This window comes from Gymnogyps californianus, chromosome 2, assembly GCF_018139145.2.
Source record: "Gymnogyps californianus isolate 813 chromosome 2, ASM1813914v2, whole genome shotgun sequence".
In the NCBI taxonomy this organism is placed as follows: Eukaryota; Metazoa; Chordata; class Aves; order Accipitriformes; family Cathartidae; genus Gymnogyps; species Gymnogyps californianus.
Genome location: NC_059472.1, coordinates 127,034,664 through 127,054,303, shown reverse-complemented (window position 1 = coordinate 127,054,303; position 19,640 = coordinate 127,034,664). Strand labels below are relative to the sequence as shown.

Genomic DNA, 19,640 nt, shown 5'->3' with positions numbered 1-19,640 from the left:
AATGGAGCCTCAGCTCTAGTACAACACTGGCCATAGGCTTTTCCTAACTTAATTTTTGCTTCAATTAAATACAGGTGGTGGAACTAAAGCATATTTTGAGAAGACAGCAACATCAAATCTTGATTCAGTATTTCCAGTGATGGAGTTCTAAACAATGTTCATTAAATTGTACCAATGATTAAATACCATTATTGATAAATTTCTTAAATGTCTTAACAGTTGTTTTTTTATTTCCTTCAAATGCCAACTCCCAGACCTTGTTAAATCTGCTAGACTGAAGAAACACTTATATTACTGTTTTGTTTCCTATGCAGCCCACTTATAGTCTGTGACCAAGTGATCCTTACCCTTCTCTCTTACAAGGTCAGCAGATCTTTGCATCTTCCACCGTGAAGCAAGTTTTCCAGTCTTTTAACCAGTCTTAAACTACTCTAAAAAAACCCCATTCCTGAATTACCCTCAAATTTTTCAGCATTCTTCCTCAGTTATTGACATAAAAAAAGACACACAGGATTACAAAGGCTTCACGAAACACACCCGTAACACAGAAAACAAATGATGTATGTCCAACAATCTCTAGAGCAAGGTGTGTTAATATTTGCATGTATTAAGTCAGATTGTTTGTATCCACCTACTGAGCCATCAAGACTTGTTCTGTTAGCAACCTGTTCTCTTAAGATTTAGCACTCTCCCAAGGAGCCCATCTCTAAGGCTTTATCAGTGGTTGTTCAATTTTTAAAAAAGTTAGGTAAATTCCCAATTGTCATTCAGATTTTCCCTTGTAGGTCCTTCTTTCAACTCATTTGACTAGCAGCTTTGGAAACTGGTTCTTTTAAAGCATTAAACCAGGACTTTTCTGCCCGTGTGATACCCAGCTCCCATCCCTGGCACCTCAGTGGCCTCCTCAGGCTGCACTGCACCCGCAGTCCCTAGAGGACAGGCATGGAAGATGCTTGGTCGTTCCCAGAGACTCTCCTCCTCAGCGTTGAGGAGAAGCAGGAGGTACGGGACAGCCTCCGGATCAAACGGACGCAGTTCCCGCCCTGCTGACAGGCCACCTTTGCAGTCACTAGTCGCTCCTCAGGACTTACCCGGCTACATAACACAGGCAGGGAAGCTCGGGCGGAGGGGAGGGCCGGGGACACCCCCCGCCTCAGGCCCGGCATCGCGCCTGTGCTCCCTCAGGCGGCGGCGACGCTGAGCCCAAGTGCCGCGGGCCGGGCCAGCCCGCCTCGCGCCTCTCCCAGAAGCCTCCGCGCCGGCTGGCACGTGGCAGCTGCTGCGGCGGGGTGGGGGGGAGTTCGGGAAGGGGTTCCAGCCCCCCGCGTTGCCATGGTAACGGGCGGGGGGAGGGGGAGGGGGGAAGAGGAAACAAAAGGAGGAGGGAGGAAAAGGTGGGAAAGAAAGGGAATCACGTGACGCGCGGGCGAACCGGAAGCGCATGCCGCGTGCGGGCCGTGACGTGGCGGCGGCGGCGGAAGTACGTGTGTCTGTGTGTTTTGGTCGGGACAGAGGCTGCGGCGGAAGTCGGCGGCGGGCTGGGTGAGGCACGGCTGCGCCCCCGCCCCTCGCCCCCACCCCGCCGAGGAGCCGCCTCCCCTCTTCCCCCTCCTCCACCCACCCTGCCCCGGCTCGCCCGCCAGCCCCGCCGAACGGACGGACGGACGTCGCTGCGCCGCCTCCCGGTTCCCCCGGCTTCCCCCTACTCCCCCTCCCCCGCGGGCGGCCGCCGCGGCCCGGCCAGGTAAGGAGGCGGTGGCGGGGCTGGCGGGGCGGGGTCCGCGGTCCGCGCTCGCGGGGTGGTGGGGCCCCGGCGGCGAGGCGGGTGGAGAGGGGGGCGTCTGTTGTCCGGGCTCCTGCCGGCGGTCGCCTCCCTGGGCGCCGCCACCGGGCCCTGCGGGAACACCGGGCCGTGGTGCGGGCTGCCGAGGTGGGCAGCCCGGCGAGCGGGGAGGAAAGGCTGGTCTCTCCCTTCCCGTCTCAAAATGGCGCCCCCGATTTTCCCACTTCCCCTTATTCCTGTGCCTGGAAGGGAGCCGCGGGGGAGGGGAGGTGGTGGCGGCGGTGGTTGGAGGGGCTGGGCCCGGGACCGCGGCGAGAAGGGGAGAGGGGGGATCCTCCTCTGCGTGCGGGCACTCCTGCAGTGAGTTATCACTGTCTGGGTCGAGCTACAAGGGCAGGGTTGTTCCCTTCGAGTTGCTCGTGAGATGTGGAAGGGGAGGTTGGGTGATGGGTCCCTCGCTTTCCCTTTCATTTGCGGCTGGAGGAGGGACGGTCAATAAGGTGGGAAGTAAAATACTCGGACGACGCGTCGCCATCCGGGGGATCACGACAGGCCTACTATACTGGGTGTGCTCTACATAAGACTTAATTGGAACTAGACATAAAGCTGGAGTATGGTGGAGGAACAAACCTATGCCCGCTTATGTTTTAGAGGAGAGCAGAATTGTTTAAGAACTACCAAAATGTTCCCAACAATAGGACCATGAAAGGCTATTCTCTCAGCATTTTCGATTTTTTTTTTTTTTCCCTACCTTATGCCACTTTCAGGGCCTGGGGATGGAAAAGAGGCTGAACAGCTAATTAAGCAGCTGAAATTAATCAGCTTCTTCCACGTAACAGTCAAACCAAGTAAAAAGCATGACATCTTTGGTTTTTTCCAGTTTGATAGTGACTTTTCAGAGTTGCAGGCAGGCTAGATTGCATTTGTGTATTGTTATTCTGTAATAAGAAATGTCAGGAAGAAGGTAGATGTTGGCTGAAGTGAGGTGACTAGAGACAATGGTAGTACAGTCATCATTACTTATATTTCCTGTATGATAAACCAGTTTATCTGAAAGCAATTGGTACTGTAAATCATTCATATGAGCTTGTGAGATGGTTATTATCTTTAATTGGAAGGCTATGATTTTTTTGCAGTGACTGTGTTGATTCACTTGTTTAACTTACTGTCTCATTATGTTTCAATCTAAAGTGGCTTACATGTGACAAGCATTTTGATAGTTGTACGTGTCGCTGTCTCAGACACTGCAGTAAGATGCCACACTAATTCTGCCAAACCTGGAAGGGAATAACAAAAAACTCGGTTAGTAGGAGTGCCTAATAAATAAGGCTTTTTAGATATCGCTTTTTTAAAAAACAAGATAGTCCAGTATAAACAAATTTAAAGTAGATAATGGTTGCAACCTCAGCATTGTATGATCTGTTCATGGAGTGTGAAAAAGGTTATTAGAAATTACTACAATAGTAAGTGTGTTCGTGGTAAGAAACACTGTCATTTGCTCTGAAATAAAAAAGTGGTGGAATGTTCCAGTTTTAAATCTATCGTGAATTTTTGTTGTCTTTGTATTTGATAATACACTTATTATGTGATAATCACATTCATTGTAGGAACCGTGTTAGCTGTCTTAATCTCTTCAGTAGGCTGGCTTTTGTCACTAGTGTTATTTTGATACTTCTGTATTAGCTTTCTTGTAGTTTAAAATAGGCACTGATCTGACACTTACATGTCTGAATTATGCTATTAAATATGAGTTTGTAGGTATTGGCTAGGACTGTTGGTATTTTGTACACAGACTCAAACATAATAAAATTTGTGTGGTGATCTATTAAAATACTTATAACTGTCTCATAAATAAAACTCATTAACAAAGACTATCTAGCAGCATATAAATTTCTCTTCTGGAGTGATGAGAATACCCAGCATCTGGTAAATTACTTGGTAGGATTAACTGGAGTATTTTCCTAATAATGTACTCCAAACTTTGTTGTTCTGGCATTTTGGCATGGAGCTGCTGTGCCTTTGGGGGATATTCACAAGAAGAGTGAAAGTTCCTACTTACCAGAAGGACCTATTTGTATTTGTAGTGCCCAAGACTGCAAAGTGCGCCTTGCTTTTTAATATATGATGGAGTTCTCACAGTAAACTCCATAAAAGTTGGAAAGTCTCCCTCATTTCAATCCATATGAAGCCATCCATCTAAGAAACTTCCATAGTATTTTCCTCCACAAATTTTTATAGAAGTAATTCCCTTAGATAACTTCCATGCGTATCAGTTTAAGAGCTTGGTTCAAGTCAAAGTTGTGTACTTGTTTTTGTGTAGATGAATGAAAATGTCTTATCAAGGTTTTCTTTCTTCACATGTTCCAAACGTACTGAATACAAAGTTTACTTAGCATACAAAAAAGGGGGGGGGAATGTTAGTGGGTCTTTTCCTGGAAATTTTCACCAAAGCTAAGGGTAAAAAATAGGTATGGCTGCTAAGCCCTTGAAATGAGTGTTCAGAATTGTCTTGAAAGTGATTTGTCAAAAAAGACTTGAATTTGCAGTGTGTGTGTGTATGTAGGGTACTGAATGTGGTATTCCTCTTCTGTGTTGCTTTTTTTATGGTTCTCAAGGCTAGTATTTTACAGATGACTTAAGGAACTGGAGAATTAATGTGACTTGAGGCTTGGAGCGTGCATGGAGTCTGTAGCATTGAAATCTACTTTTAAATCCTTGTGAGACACTATGTTCAGCACACAAATGTGAAAAGAACAGGCCAAAAACATTCTGTAATGGCTATGTCAAACTATAGTACTGCTTCTCTTCAGGTTAAGAAAATCTTTTTCTCATTTTTCGTGTTTGTATGCTGCCATGTTGTGAACTTAATGAACAGTTTCAATATCATCTGAAACTTCAAAAGATGATGACTTCCATATACACTTACAGGAGGTGTTCGTGACTTTTTTAATATATCAAGATCATCTGGATGTGCTGTATCAGGTTTTCAGTCTTGCATTTTTTTTTATCCTGAGCTGTTAAAAAGTGGGTGGTATGACTGTAGTAGGTTTTATTATTAAGTTATTGGATATATTGATATGACTGTTGAATGAATGATGTTTACAGTATGTTTCAGGGACTTGATGGCCTTCCTCTCAGGTAGTGTGATCTCTATCATCTTGACAGCTGGTTATTTTTGTATGTGGTATCTGAGTGTCTAGAATGATTTCTGGTGAGGGGGCAGGGATGTTATAAGGGTGTGAACTTTGAAGTTCTCTGATAACTACAGCTTCTGTAGCTTGGGCATCTATAAAAATTGAATTAGGTATTTTTCTTGGCAACCTGTTTCAGCTTTGGGTTCTGAAGGAGTTTTGCAAGGGGTAGTAATTACTGTTTTGTAAGTGATATAAATCTGAATAACTAAAAGCTGTAAATGGCCAGTTGAAACAAATAGATATTATGGCAGTTAAGTCAGTCTTGCCTGTTTCTCTGTCATACCTCCTTTTGCTCTCAGTATGGGAAATGGCAAGCAAAAAAGTAGTCATAGCAAGTAACCAATGTAGTGGGTTGATTTCCTCATTGTGTGTCATCTAGAAGTCACTTGCTCCAAAGAGTACTCGCTCACATTGTCATTGTGTGTAGTCCTTATGTCTTTATTAATGCTGCAGACTCTAGAAAAACATGGGATGAATTAAGATTAAAGGGTTTTAAATTATTTCATGGTTATCCAAACACACTAGAATGCTACAGCAAACAGGTGTATTTCATTTTAGAACAGAAATAATTTAATTGTCTTCATTACTTTTCGAAAGGAAAAGATAAATGGCTAACAGTATTCTGAGTTATCTATATTTTGGCTATGCCTTGCTGCTTTCTCTCTTGTAGTATAATTAGGGAGAGATTAACTGTTGTCACTGATCCATTTTTACCCAAATTGCTCCACAACTTCTGAAGTGTATTTCAGCAGCACATGTGGAGGGGAAGAGCGTTGCCTGAGAACCAACACACCAGCTGTGCATAAATTGTTTTATGTTGTAAGGATGGAAGGTCTGGTATTTTTAAAATAACTGGATGCATTCCTGTATTCTAAAATATTCAACCAAAATTAATTTAATGAGTAGAATTTGAGTATGTAATTATCATGGTACTTAGTAATAATGGTGGTGGGATATGCAGGGGCCTTTTTGCTTCATAGAAACCTTCTTTCATTGTGGTACACTTTCACATGTTTATAACAACATATATCTAAAATTTGATATTTATTAGACCATGTTATGCAACTAAAAAAAAAAATCTGTTGATTTAAGGATTTTATAATAGTCAAACAGGACACAAACTCAGGACAGACAGGGATGAATACAGGAGTGGAATATCCTACCTGGAAGAAGCTAAATTATTTTGAGAGGTATGGGAAAAGGAGCAGCATGAGCAAATAGGAGTGTTTTTAAGATGTTGAAAATATTTTTTATATGACCTATATTCAAGTTCTGTTTACAGTTAGAAATAAAATACCAGTTTTTCAGCTGTAATGTTAATGAATAAATAATGCTAAGATTTCTTTCTCGTCGTGTGGAAATTAGTTTGTAAAGGAGTATCTTAGTGGAGGGTGGGGTTCTGCTAGAGTGCTAGAATCACTTTCCAGAAAAGAAGATTCTTCAGGACTTGCGTTGGGTTTACAAAAGGGAGAGTTAGGAAGGAGAATGAAGGCTTAGTGTCTGAGCTAGATGTGTAGCAAACTGGAGTGCTCAAGTGCCTGATATATGTGCTGAGTGGTTTGAAATGGGAAGATGGCTAAAGACTACTGCTTGGTTTAAAAGGTAGTTACTTTACCCTAAGGAAGAAATAGCAAGAAGTCATTTGAAAGTAGTAGGTTTGCTTACCTTTTTGCAACATATGTATTAAAGCCATTTTCTGCATTAGGAGAATGTGCTCTAAATTAACTTGCTTGCATCCTAGATGCTAGCAGAGCTATATCCCCACAAAGTGTGCACAATTCAAGTAAGTCAACTGGAGTAGGACAAAGTTATAGGCTGGGTTTTGGTGTTTTGGGGTTTTTTTTTTGGCAGAAATACGGAAGCAGACATTTCTCTGAGAGCTGAGTGACCATCACTTAGATATATTTCTGGTGGGCTCACTTGGAATTTTGTTTTGGGAACTGGGAGGAAAGAGAATACAGAAAATTATTATGCCAGTCTTTCATACAGCAATGCCTACCTGCAAAAAGATTTAATCTCTGCTGTTAAGTGTGTAAAAGCATAAATCTTAGGCTCAGAAGTGATACCAGCAGAGTCTAAAGGCTTCCCTGTCCATATGAATAAATATTGTGATTCATTTTTTTAAGGAGTTTGAAAGAAGAGTAGGTAGACTAAGGAATACACTGTTCATACTTGTTCTTGACAGAGATCTCTGTTGTGAATATTGATCTGCTAGGACATGTGTTACTATTGCAAATAGCAATTTATCATCATATGATAGTTCTCCGGTGGCTTGCACAAAGTGATCTGGAATTCTTACTGGTCAAGACAATCCATTTTTTTATATATGGAAGGCTTTGTATTTTTGCTCTCAAAGTACAATTGTTAACTAGAGAAGGTATTAATGATTGGTACGTCAAGATCTTCTCTACTTTTATTTAAGGAAATTGCATTTGATATATGTGATAGAAGTGAATTGATGAAGTATACTTGCAAAGAACTTGATGTGCTGATTGAGTTTTCCCAATTTGCTCAATTTTTAGCATCCTTTAGTGATGCCGACTTTGGAATATTGCTTAACAATAGCAAAATTATGGAAAAAAAATATTATTTCTTGTCATTTGGTATTTTACCAATAATTTGAAAGTCTGAATGTGTTGTGTTTATACTTCAGTCTTGATATGTTAAGAAATAAGAGACTGAAGTCTTGCAAGAAGAAACATAATTGGATTTTAATGTCCTCATTTGAAGCTTTAATGGGAAGACTAGGTATTGAAGAAGATAACTAGTTCATTTGTCATAGATTTTGTCTATAGTTGACATCTTAACAGTGATGGTGGCTGTACTCTGGACTATTGACTTTGGTAAATATTAGGACAAGTTATATTAGGACAAGTTATATTAATCCATGTTGCATTAGTGAATTAGATTTTTCTTACTTGGTTTGTAAATCTAATACCACCCACTGTCTTTTCATAAACAGGTTGTTACTGGCACAAGCACCACTGAGATCTGAATCCTGGAACTTGCTTTCAAGAGCTTGAAACAAAGGACTTCTTTCTAATTTGGGCATGGCTAATCGAGGAGCAACAAGACCCAATGGGCCAAACGCTGGAAATAAAATTTGCCAGTTCAAATTAGTACTTTTAGGAGAGTCTGCGGTGGGCAAATCAAGTTTAGTGCTTCGTTTTGTAAAAGGACAGTTTCATGAGTTTCAAGAAAGTACGATTGGAGGTGAGAAAATTACCCTGTTAATTTCTTTCATGTTGAGTTTATATTGTCCTTGACACCCTGGAATGTAATGGCACTTCTAGAACGGGTCATAGACAGCAAGGATCAAATCTGAGCACTATGTCTCTAAGTGAGAACTATAACTTTCTAAGCTAAAAGTTGTAGTTGGCACAAGGCTGTAGCAAATATTCATGTCAAGTGGAGAAATCAAATGTGTGCTTGAACTGCATAGTTTTGAAAACTGGGCTTGATGTTACATTTTGTTTGTGGGTGGATGTGTGGCTGTTTTAATTGTGCTGTATGCTTAATGCATGAAATAACTGCTTAATAAGAATTAAGAACTTAGTTTCTATGAAAACAAAGTGCTGCATCTTCCAAAAAGGTTGTGTTGTCATTTATACATCCTGGCTTTGCTTTTGATTTGGGAGAACTTGCTATGTTTCTGGATATACCTTTCTTTGTTAGTAATCACAGAATTTAATGTTCTGTTTTTACATTTTGTGACTTCGAACAAAACAGGTGCTGGCTACTAGAATTAAAAAAAAATCTGTTTAACTGTGAACAGATTTTATCCCACCCCCACTCCCCTGGCGGACTTGTTCTGTTATATTGTATGTTGAAGTTGTTTGTGCTTTGAGCTGTACTCTTCCTTGGATAAATTTAAACTTACCCTAAAACTACCTAACGGCATACAGACTTAAACAAAATATAGATGTTATGGATTGATAAATATTCTCTAGTAGTCCCTATTGCTGCTTGCATGAATCAGTCTGTTTCATTGTAATATTTGTGAAGCCCTTTCAGTGGTCTGTATGTGTCTTTACACATGAACAGTTGTTGAAACGTAAAAAAATCTACAAAGCTTACAAAAATAAATACAAGCTGAATTTCATTGCATCATTTTTTTACCCTATTTCTACTGTTACATGTATTTATTTTGCATATCTGTCAGCATAAATGGAGAACCACTTTTTTCCCTCCTTTAGCAGTCTTACTAATGCTCACTTTTGGCTTTGTGTATTTTATAATGGCTTTAGGATAAGTGTTAGTGTGAAAGGTTTCTGTATTATCTCATACAGCTATGTGGTAATATGGAGAGCATTCTCGAAGATCTGTAGTGAATTAACTTCCCAATATCAACACGGTTTTTAGTTAAAAAAAACTCTGTTAAAATTAAGTTAAATTCATTGTTCAATTTCAGTGATCTCCAATTCATTTAACCTCCTTCTTGTTTTTTCGTGTTTTAGTGTCTGGATAGAACTAGGGATAACCCAAACCCTGTTACACTGTTTAAAATCTATACAAAGATTAAACAAGAGCTTAAGTTCAAGTTCATTATATATGAGTTTAGTGTAATCTCTATATTAAGTTGCACCTCTTCTATATAAAATAGAAACAAGGAAATGCCATATAATACAGCTGAGAGATATTAAATGTAGCAACGCTGGGATTCAGAAAGTTTTCTATAGAGAAGGCTGTATAACTCTGTAGCTTGTAGTTGCCTAAGGCATAATTTTCTTTGTATACAGAAGGGCCTTTTAACAAAGAGAGGCTTATGTGCATTGTGAATCTGAATAAAAACATCTGAAAGAGTGCAGTTAAAGGCAGACATGTTGGATGGTGGTGGTGTGTTTCGTAACTAGACTTTTCCACTTCAGACAAGTGTAGCAATGCCTGTTAGTTGCTTAAGACAAAAGTATGGCTGTTAAGGATGATAGACTTTCAAATAGTTAACACAGCTGATTAATTGTCAATTTACTGTGGCCTTGCAAGATAGAAGAAAGTTACCTTGTTTGCAGAAATTAACTGGTATTTTGTGGTGGTTGAAATGTTCCTTTCAACAAAAACAAGAGAATGTCATAGAATAAAACCCTTGTTTTAATTCTCTTCCTGAGTACATCCCTTCATTTATGGAGTGTAGGTACATTCTTCTGTTGAAGAGAATAATGTCTGTAAGAACTTCAAATTCCACTTGTTTAACATCTTGTCTCTGCCTTGGGGAAATATAATATTGAGCTGGTTCTGAGGAGGAAGCCCTTAGTCTGATGCAGGATGTATGTTTTTTTTCCTCTTTATTTTGGTTCTGGGCTGCTTAGGGAGCTACCAAGAGGAGCTTGTTTTACCAGTGCTTGGATATTTAGCGTTTAGAGAGATTTATGGTGATTTAACATTGGAACATCAAAGCCTTTACCTTCTTCAACCTGCCGGCTCATCTGTGATGGATGCTAATACCCCTGAAGCAGAAGCACCTGACCACTTAACTAGTCAGCTTCTGTATGGTAGTTAGTGTCCTTTATAAAGCAAGATTGACTTGCTTTTGGTTTACTGCAATAAGTTGAGTTGAAAGTTGCAGCAGTTTTGGAATGATTCATAGGCTATGATGTCTTGGAGTATGTGGGACAGGGTAACATCCCAGGTATGCAAGGGCTATGGGTCAGTGCCTCTTCAGACATTTGATTTAAATTGGCCACAATCTGTCGGTATGCTTAGTGATGAGAGTTCCTAGTTCAGCTAAGCAGGGGGCTTCCCTTAGCGTTTCGTCAAGCAAAGGTCTTAAATTTTTTTTGTTGTTTGTTTGTGGAAGGAGCAAGGGCAAGCCAGTCCACAGTATTTCACTAAATGTCTGTCATGACTGGAAAAACAACTTCAAGCATTTATGCTGGATTGCTCAAACTTTCATCTAAATTCTTGGAATTCTTGCATTTTCTGCTGTGTATGTACTATAACTGGGCAAACAATGTGACTATAAAGCGGGTAATCAAGACAGCTTGTCAGACCACTGTAATAGTTGTGTGCTTTTTTCTAAACTTCAAAAGCTAAGGTAGGACAGATGGCAGAGTTAAAACTTAAAGGGTTAAGAGAACCCAGTAGAAGGAAATATTGCTTTTCGGTGTTTTTTCCCCCCAAGAGATTCTTGAGATTCTAGCTTAGTTTTGTGGTATGGGTTTCTATATTGTGTGGGTAGTCACCTCCATATTTCTAATATGTACCTTAATCTGAATGGAAAATCTTTACTACGAGTAACTGTTTGAAGACTTGGAATAAGTTACTTCCTGTTTTCTGTAATTAGGAGACCATTATTTATGGTAATACGTTCAGCTGTAGTGGCAATGGATGCAAGTTTCCCTGTGTCGTGGTTTAACCCCAGCCAGCATCTAAGCACCATGCAGCCACTCACCCCTCCGCCCTCCCAGTGGGATGGGGAGGAGGATTGGGAAAAAAAAGTAAAACTCGTGGGTTGAGAGAAGAGCAGCTTAATAACTAAAGTAAAATGAAATATAATAGTAACTGATAATGGTAAAAATAATAATAGTAATGAAAAGGAATATAACAAAACAAAGAGAGAAATAAAACCCAAGAAAAGACAAATGATGCACAATGCGGTTGCTCGCCACGCACTGACCGATGCCCAAGCAGTGATCTGCCCCTCCTGGCCAGCTCCCTTCCGTTCATATACTGAGCATGACGTTCCATGGCATGGAATATCCCTTTGGCGAGTTTGGGTCAGCTGCCCTGGCTATGCTCCCTCCCAGCTTCTTGTGCACCTGCTTGCTGGCAGAGTATGGGAAACTGAAAAATCCTTAACTTAGGATAAGCGCTCCTTAGCAACAACTAAAACATCAGAGTGTTATCAACATTATTCTCACACTAAATCCAAAACACAGCACTGTACCAGCTACTAAGAATGAAATTAACTCTATCCCAGCCAAAACCAGGACACCTTGAAACTACAGGCTGTCAAAATTATGCTGAAATTAATTCGTGAGATCACTTGCAATGTCAAAAATATGTCTGCTTTAAGAAAAGAACTTTTGAGAAGTGATTCTTTCTTCCATACCCATTAGCTAAGGTGGAGTTGTCAGGAGCTGAAAATCAAGGCTTTTAAGATACCACTCAAGTAATGTAAATGTGTAGAACTGTAAATATCTGAACTGTTGGAGTATAGCACAATGGGATGCTGTTACTGATACTCTGTATAGTGTGTTGAAGCAGGAAGAAATGTATCTAGAAGACTTAAGAGAAGGCTTGTGGTTACTCAGGATCACTTCTACAAAAAAAAGGGAATTCTTTCTGGTTATTGCTTTCTTATGTCTTTAACTGGAGGAAAGACTGGTTTAAATAACTGCTCTGTGTTGATCAGAGTTACGGTCTATCAGCTAATGTTTGCTTCAAACCTGCTGTATTTTAATAATAGGCTTGAATTGTTTAAGGAAATCATATTTGCATCTCTATGAACATAATTTTGTATGAATATAGAGATATAAGCAGACTTCTGGTTTCAGCACCTCTGTCTCTTTTGTAGCTGCTTTTCTAACCCAGACTGTATGTCTCGACGATACAACGGTAAAATTTGAAATTTGGGATACAGCTGGGCAAGAGCGGTACCACAGTTTAGCACCCATGTACTACAGAGGAGCGCAAGCAGCTATAGTGGTATACGACATTACAAATGAGGTAAGTACTATATTAGGGAGGCACAAGGGGGATTTGGAAGTTAGCAGTCTTGCATCAATCTTTCCTTAATTTTTCTCACTGAGTTGTGGGAATCAATTCATCATATCATAGAATGGTTTGGGTTGGAAGGGGCCTTTAAAGGTCATCTACTCCAACTACCCCTGCCATGGGCAGGGACATCTTTCACTAGATCAGGTTGCTCATTTCATATTGGACTATGTAACGTTAAATTGTGTCTCTAAACTTTTCTTGCCGAAAGACCATTTCTAGGGTTTTTTTTTGATTGTATTAAAAAAAAAAAAAAGAGAAGGAAAGCAATTCCGTTGCAGAAGTGTTTCAAACCCACCTCTAAATCAGTTCACCAGAATTGAGCTGTTACTCTCACCACATTGCTCGTGGCAGTTTATTTCTGATAGTGAAAGACATTATTTTAATATTGTATTATTGCAGGTTACAGGTAAGGATTGGGAAGGTAGCACAAGCCATTGAGACCAAAACCTAAGGTTATTTGGTTTCTTTTTATTTGAACTTAGATCAGATAAGCTTAACTTTTTTTTGGTAAAATGAGACTTAAAAACCATAACTCTCAAAAAAGCCAGAAACCCTATACCATAATGAACAGTGCTCAGAAATTAGAAAGTGTTTTCAGACCCTTTCAATATAGCTGTTCATAAACTTGATTATTCTAGAGGAGAAATTAAAATTCCCATTTTCTCTCTTAACCACTTCTCTTTCTTTACTCTGCCTGCATAAAGATCTTCGTATCTTTACTTACTTTTTCAGCATTATCCCAACTAAGCACATTTGAGAACTAAGGTAGGAATGTTTCATTTTAAAAGCTCAGTTGGCAAGTCGGAGTGTGCCTTTGGAAAAAGGTAGCAGCCTTGCATTGGCCTTTTGCTTGAAGTATAGATAACAGAGATTGGGATAATAGGTGAGTACAAAAGGATGATAAAACTCAGTTGCATCATTTTGCAATCATTAACAGGAGTCCTTTGCCAGAGCGAAAAATTGGGTCAAAGAACTTCAGCGACAAGCAAGTCCGAACATTGTAATAGCTTTAGCAGGAAACAAAGCTGATCTAGCTAATAAGAGAGCTGTGGATTTCCAGGTATGTACATAACTTCTGTTTATAGAAATAGAATTTTGTTGGAAAAGAAAGTAAATAAACCTAGGAGGAGCTTATATGCATAGCCTAGCTAATTGTTATAGAGGTCATGCTGTTAAATATAAATGTCAACTGAGACTAATTAAATTATACATGCTACTGAAAAATCTATTTCTGTACAAGTGATATGTAGGAATAGACTTTTTTGAATAATTAATTTTGACTTTGAGGAATAACTTAATTTATTTGCATATCTTTAAGGCTAATAGAATTTCTGTTCTTTGATGTGACCTCTTCCTGTCTTCTACCCGAAATTACCAGTAACTAGAGTTTCAATGGATGAGATAGAATGGTTTGCACTGAGAGTTACTGCTATCTGACTTGTCAGCAGGAGAATTTTGATTATCGTATGATACAAAGCTGATTGATGTGCTTAACTTGCTTAGGCTATACTGTTGAAGCAGTGTTCAAGTTTTAATTGTGCTTTTCATGACATTCTTTTTGGTTTAGTGGATATATTTGTGCTCTCACTGCTCTATTTTATCTTCTAGAAAGTTTAACCAAGTCAGCAGAAAATAGCTTCCAAAGCAAATAAAACTTACTGCAGATGGTTCTGGTCCATTCATGATTGATTGAATTTGAATTAAGATCGTATTTATTAGTCATTAATTCTCTTATGGTTTTAATCTGTATTTGGTGTCACTGTGTGAGATACTGCTGTGTATAGTAGTGAGTCCTTTTGTAACTATGGGAGTCTGACTATGAAGGTTAGCAGTGGTTTAGGTATTTTTCTGCCAGAATTCAACAACGTGGTTTTCTAATTTTATACTTCCATGTCAACTGTAACAGAAAGCTGTGTGACAGAAGACCTTTGTGTTTTCTGAAAAATTGTGGTATTTAATGAAAATTTCATACATGTGTGCAGTCAAAAACTTAATTTAATTACCAAAGTAGAACTACCTTTGGTATTTTTTGTACAATTACAATCTTAATATTTTTCAAATGTTTGGGTTTTTGTTAATGTGGATTTATGGGCTGCTTGCAGGCTTGACAATCCTTTCTTTGCAATGGCAAAGCACATTTTAGATTTCTAGGTATTTGTTAATGTGTTATTTCAGATATAGCTACATAGATCTTAGCAGATGTCACTTTAATATAGAATGCTGTAGATTATTTTTTTTCATCATAAGTATTCTATAGTTTGGCTTTTTGCAGATTTCCTATTGAATGCAAAGGCAGCTACATAATCATAAGAAGCTGGGGATTCTCAGCTGAATTGGCTAACAGGAAGTGGCAAAAACAGGAAACTTTCTATAAACCGTGTATTTCAGATCAAAATTCAGATTGAAAAGGGAGATAACATGGCAAGATATTTAATACTGCTTACTTGTTTTATAATTGTGAATTTCTATCAGGATAATGAAACTGTTCTGATCCATCTGCCTCAATGGTTGAAAGATTCAAGATAGTTCACAAACTGCCTTCTTTCCAGGGTAATAATAGACTTTCTCACATTTGATGGCACTTTCTGGAGCTTATTTGTTCTTGCTATCACAGCTAGTGTTCTGGATCAGGGTTGTCTTTTTAATAGATATTTTTATTTATTACTTAGTTTTGCTTGAGATTTTTCCATCTGAATATTTTTAAGATGAGTAAGGATTTTTAAGATTGCAGTTCTAAATGTTTAACTGCTTGATGGAATTGTAACTTCTTCATAGCTGATGAATAACACATTGTCACATGAGTTTCAACAAACTTTCTTTCAAAATGGTATAGAAATTGTTCCTTAGTAGCAACAAAAGTACAATGTGTAATGATACTGTGATTTTTTTATTATTTTCTTTTTTTTTTTTAAATTAAGTGATGCATTCTTATTTTAACTTTCAGGAAGCACAGGCTTATGCAGATGACAACAGCTTATTGTTCATGGAGACGTCTGCCAAAACATCTATGAATGTAAATGAAATATTCATGGCAATTGGTGAGTTTATGAACAAACTGAGAATTTAAGGGAATTGTTTTCATGAGATACATACCATCGCAATCTTCCTAACCCAAGATCTTTGTTTTTCACCTAAATTATTTCTGGCACTGAAGTTTCCTTAGGCCCATTCAGATCGTTTTTGGTGTTCAGAAGTCAGATAAACTTACTTGAAGCGCAGTTGCACAGGTCTTCTGTCAAGCACCAAAACACTTGGATTAACTTGGAATAGCTAAGCGAGGTTACTTTTGAATTCTGTCAGCAAGTTCCGTGTACCTGTTTTGATTCCATGATGAAAACTTGTACTGCTTCAAGTTCAAGCAAAATTAAGCTGTAGTTGTTACATACAAAAAACCACCTTTCCCATGGTATAGGTAACCATAAAAAGCTTTACACAGTTTTTCTTAATTGTGAGGTGTACTTGGCATTTGCTAATCAAATTAGTGTAAGAATGGAAGTGAAAGCGTATGAATGTGTGCCTTTTGATGGTATGTTCTTTGCAGCGGATTCCACGCTGCCTTGGATAGGTGCAGAACCTGGAATAATGTACCTTTTATGAGACAGTGGTAATTGAAGCTGGAAACATTTCAAAATGTGAGAATGATAATGGACTTGCTTAAAAAAATAGTCAAGTATTCATTTTAGTCTAAACAAAATATTTACTAAATATGCTTTTGTGTTGAAATTTTGTTTGAATTCCAAATGCAGCTATCTGAAATACAAAAGTTGTGCCAAAGATGACAATGTGTACTTAAATTCAATGTCAAAGTATAAGTAAAGGACACTTCATGTGAAAAGTGAATTTACTAATATATTTTTAGCCCTAACATAATCTTAGGGATTTCTGTAAAGATGCTAACATGTAATAGTAAGTATAAATTACTAAGAAATTTTGTGAATTCCATTGTTAGACACAAAATTGTATTGCATTGTTAATAAAACTTTGAAAGTGGAGGAAAAAGAAAGCATGCATTTTTAAGCTGGTCACCAACCTATTTAGTAATAACCTTAATCACAGTAGTGGCTCTGCCACTGGGGAATAGTGATATATAGTATCAAATAACCTTATTAAATCTGTTTCATAATTTGCACTACAGTGACCTCTCTATCCCACTTCTTTTTGTGAAAAACAGCATTGCTATCAAAATTAAATGTTTCTAAAGAGCTCTTATCTTCTGCTTTCCAAGTCAGTAAAGCAGAAGGTAATTTGTGGTGTGGTTCTAACTTCCAGCAGATGCAAATTAAATTATCACTATAGCAACACTTTATAACAAGTGCTTGCTTCATATTAACTATAAATACTGGGGGGGGACAACACATAACTGTATAAGTGGAAAGTATATTTTTCTCATAAATGCTTGAGATAGGCCTGCATTTAATGATGCAGAAGTGCTCAATTACACTGTTCTGGTGAAATTTTAAAATTAATGTGTTTAAAGGTGCAGTTTGCATCTTAAAAAAAAAAAAAGAAAAATTAATCCCCAAAATCTGATAATTTTTTTGGTAATTTGTTATATCAACAATAATTCTTACCTCTCCATATTTTAATGAAGTATACAAAGTAAATTTGAGCAAACAATGCCCAGTTAGTACCTGGGTATTTTGTCTGCAAGGTTGGTTGTCCATGTGAGTATTCTTTCACATCAATGGGTGAAATTCAGCTTTGTCAGTACATCAGAACAAGATCTGTGCAGCAATGGACTCTGAAAGGAAATCTTGACAAGGATATAAGTATTGCATGGAACTTGGAATGGGCTTTTGCACAACATGGATGCAGTTCAGGACCATATATAAATAGGATCTTCAAAAATGGGAGAAAATGAAAAGTGAGAACATGGACAGAATTGAGAGATGCAGGCTACAGCTGCTTGTAAATTGACTGCTTTAAAGCTCATTCAGAACTTCCAGTTAAAAAAATTCATGTTAACTTACAGTTCTAGAATGTATCTAGAATCCAAAACCACAGTGTTCTGAAGACATTTTTCTACTGGTGCTTTGTCCCTTTGTACTGTCTCAGGAGCTTAGTACCACGTGAACTCTTGGGTTCTATCACAGAATTGTAGAACAGCCCAAAGTTGGAAGGGACCTCAAAAGATCATCTGGTCCAGCCTTTTGTGGGAAAGGGAGCCTAGATGAGATTACCTAGCACCCTGAGATTATCTAACACCACAACGCACCTTGTTGATGTGTGCTCTGCTGGTTTTCTGGCTGTTGTACTTGCATTTCATTCCTTTAGGAAAAGTTCTTTAAAAAGCTGGCCAAAGTAATTACTTTGGAGTCGAAGCATGCAGCCAAACTGTAGAACAAGGATGGTTGTTGGGTCCTGGTAACATGGGCGAGACAGCCCCACAGAAGTCCTTTTATGTAGAACTTAGCTTTCTCTCCATCAGAAAATTGCTAGGAGGAGCTACTGCTCAGAAGGGTAACACTATCACCCTTATTTTTCATGTCAGGACTGAGGAGGTACCCTGGAGCTACAAGGACAACAAAGAAATTGTCACAGTCAATTGACCGATAAGGGCTGGAGGGAAGAGACAACTTGAAAAAAAGCGGAGAGACTTGATCTAGTGCTGAGGGCCATTTTATATGTTGTCTGAAAATACTTATTCTGGCTAGATAGCTGGGCAGTAGCTTGACCCATTTCTGTCTGTGTTTTATGCCTTTTCAATCTTTCTGTATCTTTTAGCACTACCATCCTGATCTTAAAGCCTGTTCTGTGTAGGTGGATTCTTACAAGAGCCATCATTTACTGGCATAGCATACCTGTGCAGATACATTTTACTGCTCAAGTTGCTAATGGCATTTCACTCTTGAAAATCATAGATAAGGTAGTTAATCATTAAGAAGTTAAGTGCCTTAACTTCTTTTATTATCAACGCACTGAATCAAATCAGATTTTCTAGTGATTGTATTGATATGCTTATAGAGTAATAAAGTGTTGACTGTTTGTGTACTCAGGTGATTTAATCTTAGTACAATCTCAGTTTTAACTCTTATTTCTTGTTGATTTTATAGCAAAAAAATTGCCCAAGAATGAACCACAGAATACAGGAGCCAACTCTGCCAGAGGAAGAGGAGTAGACCTTACTGAACCCACACAACCACCCAAGAGTCAATGTTGTAGTAACTAAAACATCAATTGCTTTAAACTGTTCTGAATATTCTTCTGCTTCCTAACTGTTAATAACCGTGGAATTGGAGTGCTTAACCTGGCCCAGTACAGCTTCCAAACAGCGAAGAGACTTATCATAATAGTCAAGTTCATGATACAGAGTTTTCTTTTTACCTAAAATTTTAACATGCATGTATCCACCACTGGCTGTAATGTTTCAGCAGTAGAGGAGAGATGGAATCGGAATAAACTTCCTTCAGGTTTTCAAAATCACTTACCATTAGGGGTGTAGAAGAACTACTTTCCGTGGACGTAATTGGGCAGTTCTTGTAGCCTCAATACTGATTACTGTTATAATAAATAGAATTGGGACTTTTCATAATCCTCAATTGTGCTTTAAAACCTTTTTAGAAACAGGGTCTAAAAGTTACTTAAACTTATTCACAGTATTGATGCAACCAGTTGTTTATGCAGGTATCTACTCTTTAGTTATACATTCCATAGTTTAATAATTTAATTACAAATAATACTTGCATTAACAATGTTAAGAACCCTATGCTTGCAGGAAAGTGGAGTTTTAGTTGGTACACTGTATGTAAATTATATCAACCCAGTTAGTTATCTAAAGGAATTAGTGATAAATCAAGCTTAACTTCATTTCTAATCTGTTCAGAGGGTACAGACCAGTAAATTCAACTTTATGACTTAGGATTTTTTTTTTTCCTCTACAAACTGTAAGAGCTCTTCAAGTAAAACCACAACAAACTCGGTGTCTGTGACTCCTTTCTTGGTTTTGA

At 38.5% G+C, this 19,640-nt stretch overlaps 1 protein-coding gene across 2 annotated transcripts; it reads left to right on the top strand.

The window, feature by feature from the left end:
- Nucleotides 1–1,536: 1,536 nt before the first annotated feature.
- Nucleotides 1,537–19,613, top strand: RAB5A (RAB5A, member RAS oncogene family). Of its 2 annotated transcripts, none has more exons than XM_050915906.1 (6): nucleotides 1,537–1,744; nucleotides 7,940–8,190; nucleotides 12,491–12,642; nucleotides 13,631–13,753; nucleotides 15,638–15,731; nucleotides 18,747–19,613. In XM_050915906.1, exons 2-6 carry the CDS (start codon nucleotides 8,028–8,030, stop codon nucleotides 18,860–18,862), a joined length of 648 nt encoding a protein of 215 aa, XP_050771863.1. In that variant the 5' UTR covers nucleotides 1,537–1,744; nucleotides 7,940–8,027; the 3' UTR covers nucleotides 18,863–19,613. The 2 variants fall into 2 exon arrangements, with proteins under 2 accessions (XP_050771863.1, XP_050771864.1); XM_050915907.1 differs by lacking the exon at nucleotides 1,537–1,744 and adding an exon at nucleotides 3,045–3,085.
- Nucleotides 19,614–19,640: the final 27 nt, after the last annotated feature.

Bases quoted from the DNA above. Each gene is read 5' to 3' on its own strand.
- RAB5A (XM_050915906.1), top strand. From the start codon at position 8,028: ATGGCTAATCGAGGAGCAACAAGACCCAATGGGCCAAACGCTGGAAAT. The intron at 8,191-12,490 runs GTGAGAAAATTA...TCTCTTTTGTAG, and splicing joins TCAAGAAAGTACGATTGGAG to CTGCTTTTCTAACCCAGACT. The intron at 13,754-15,637 runs GTATGTACATAA...TTTAACTTTCAG, and splicing joins AGAGAGCTGTGGATTTCCAG to GAAGCACAGGCTTATGCAGA.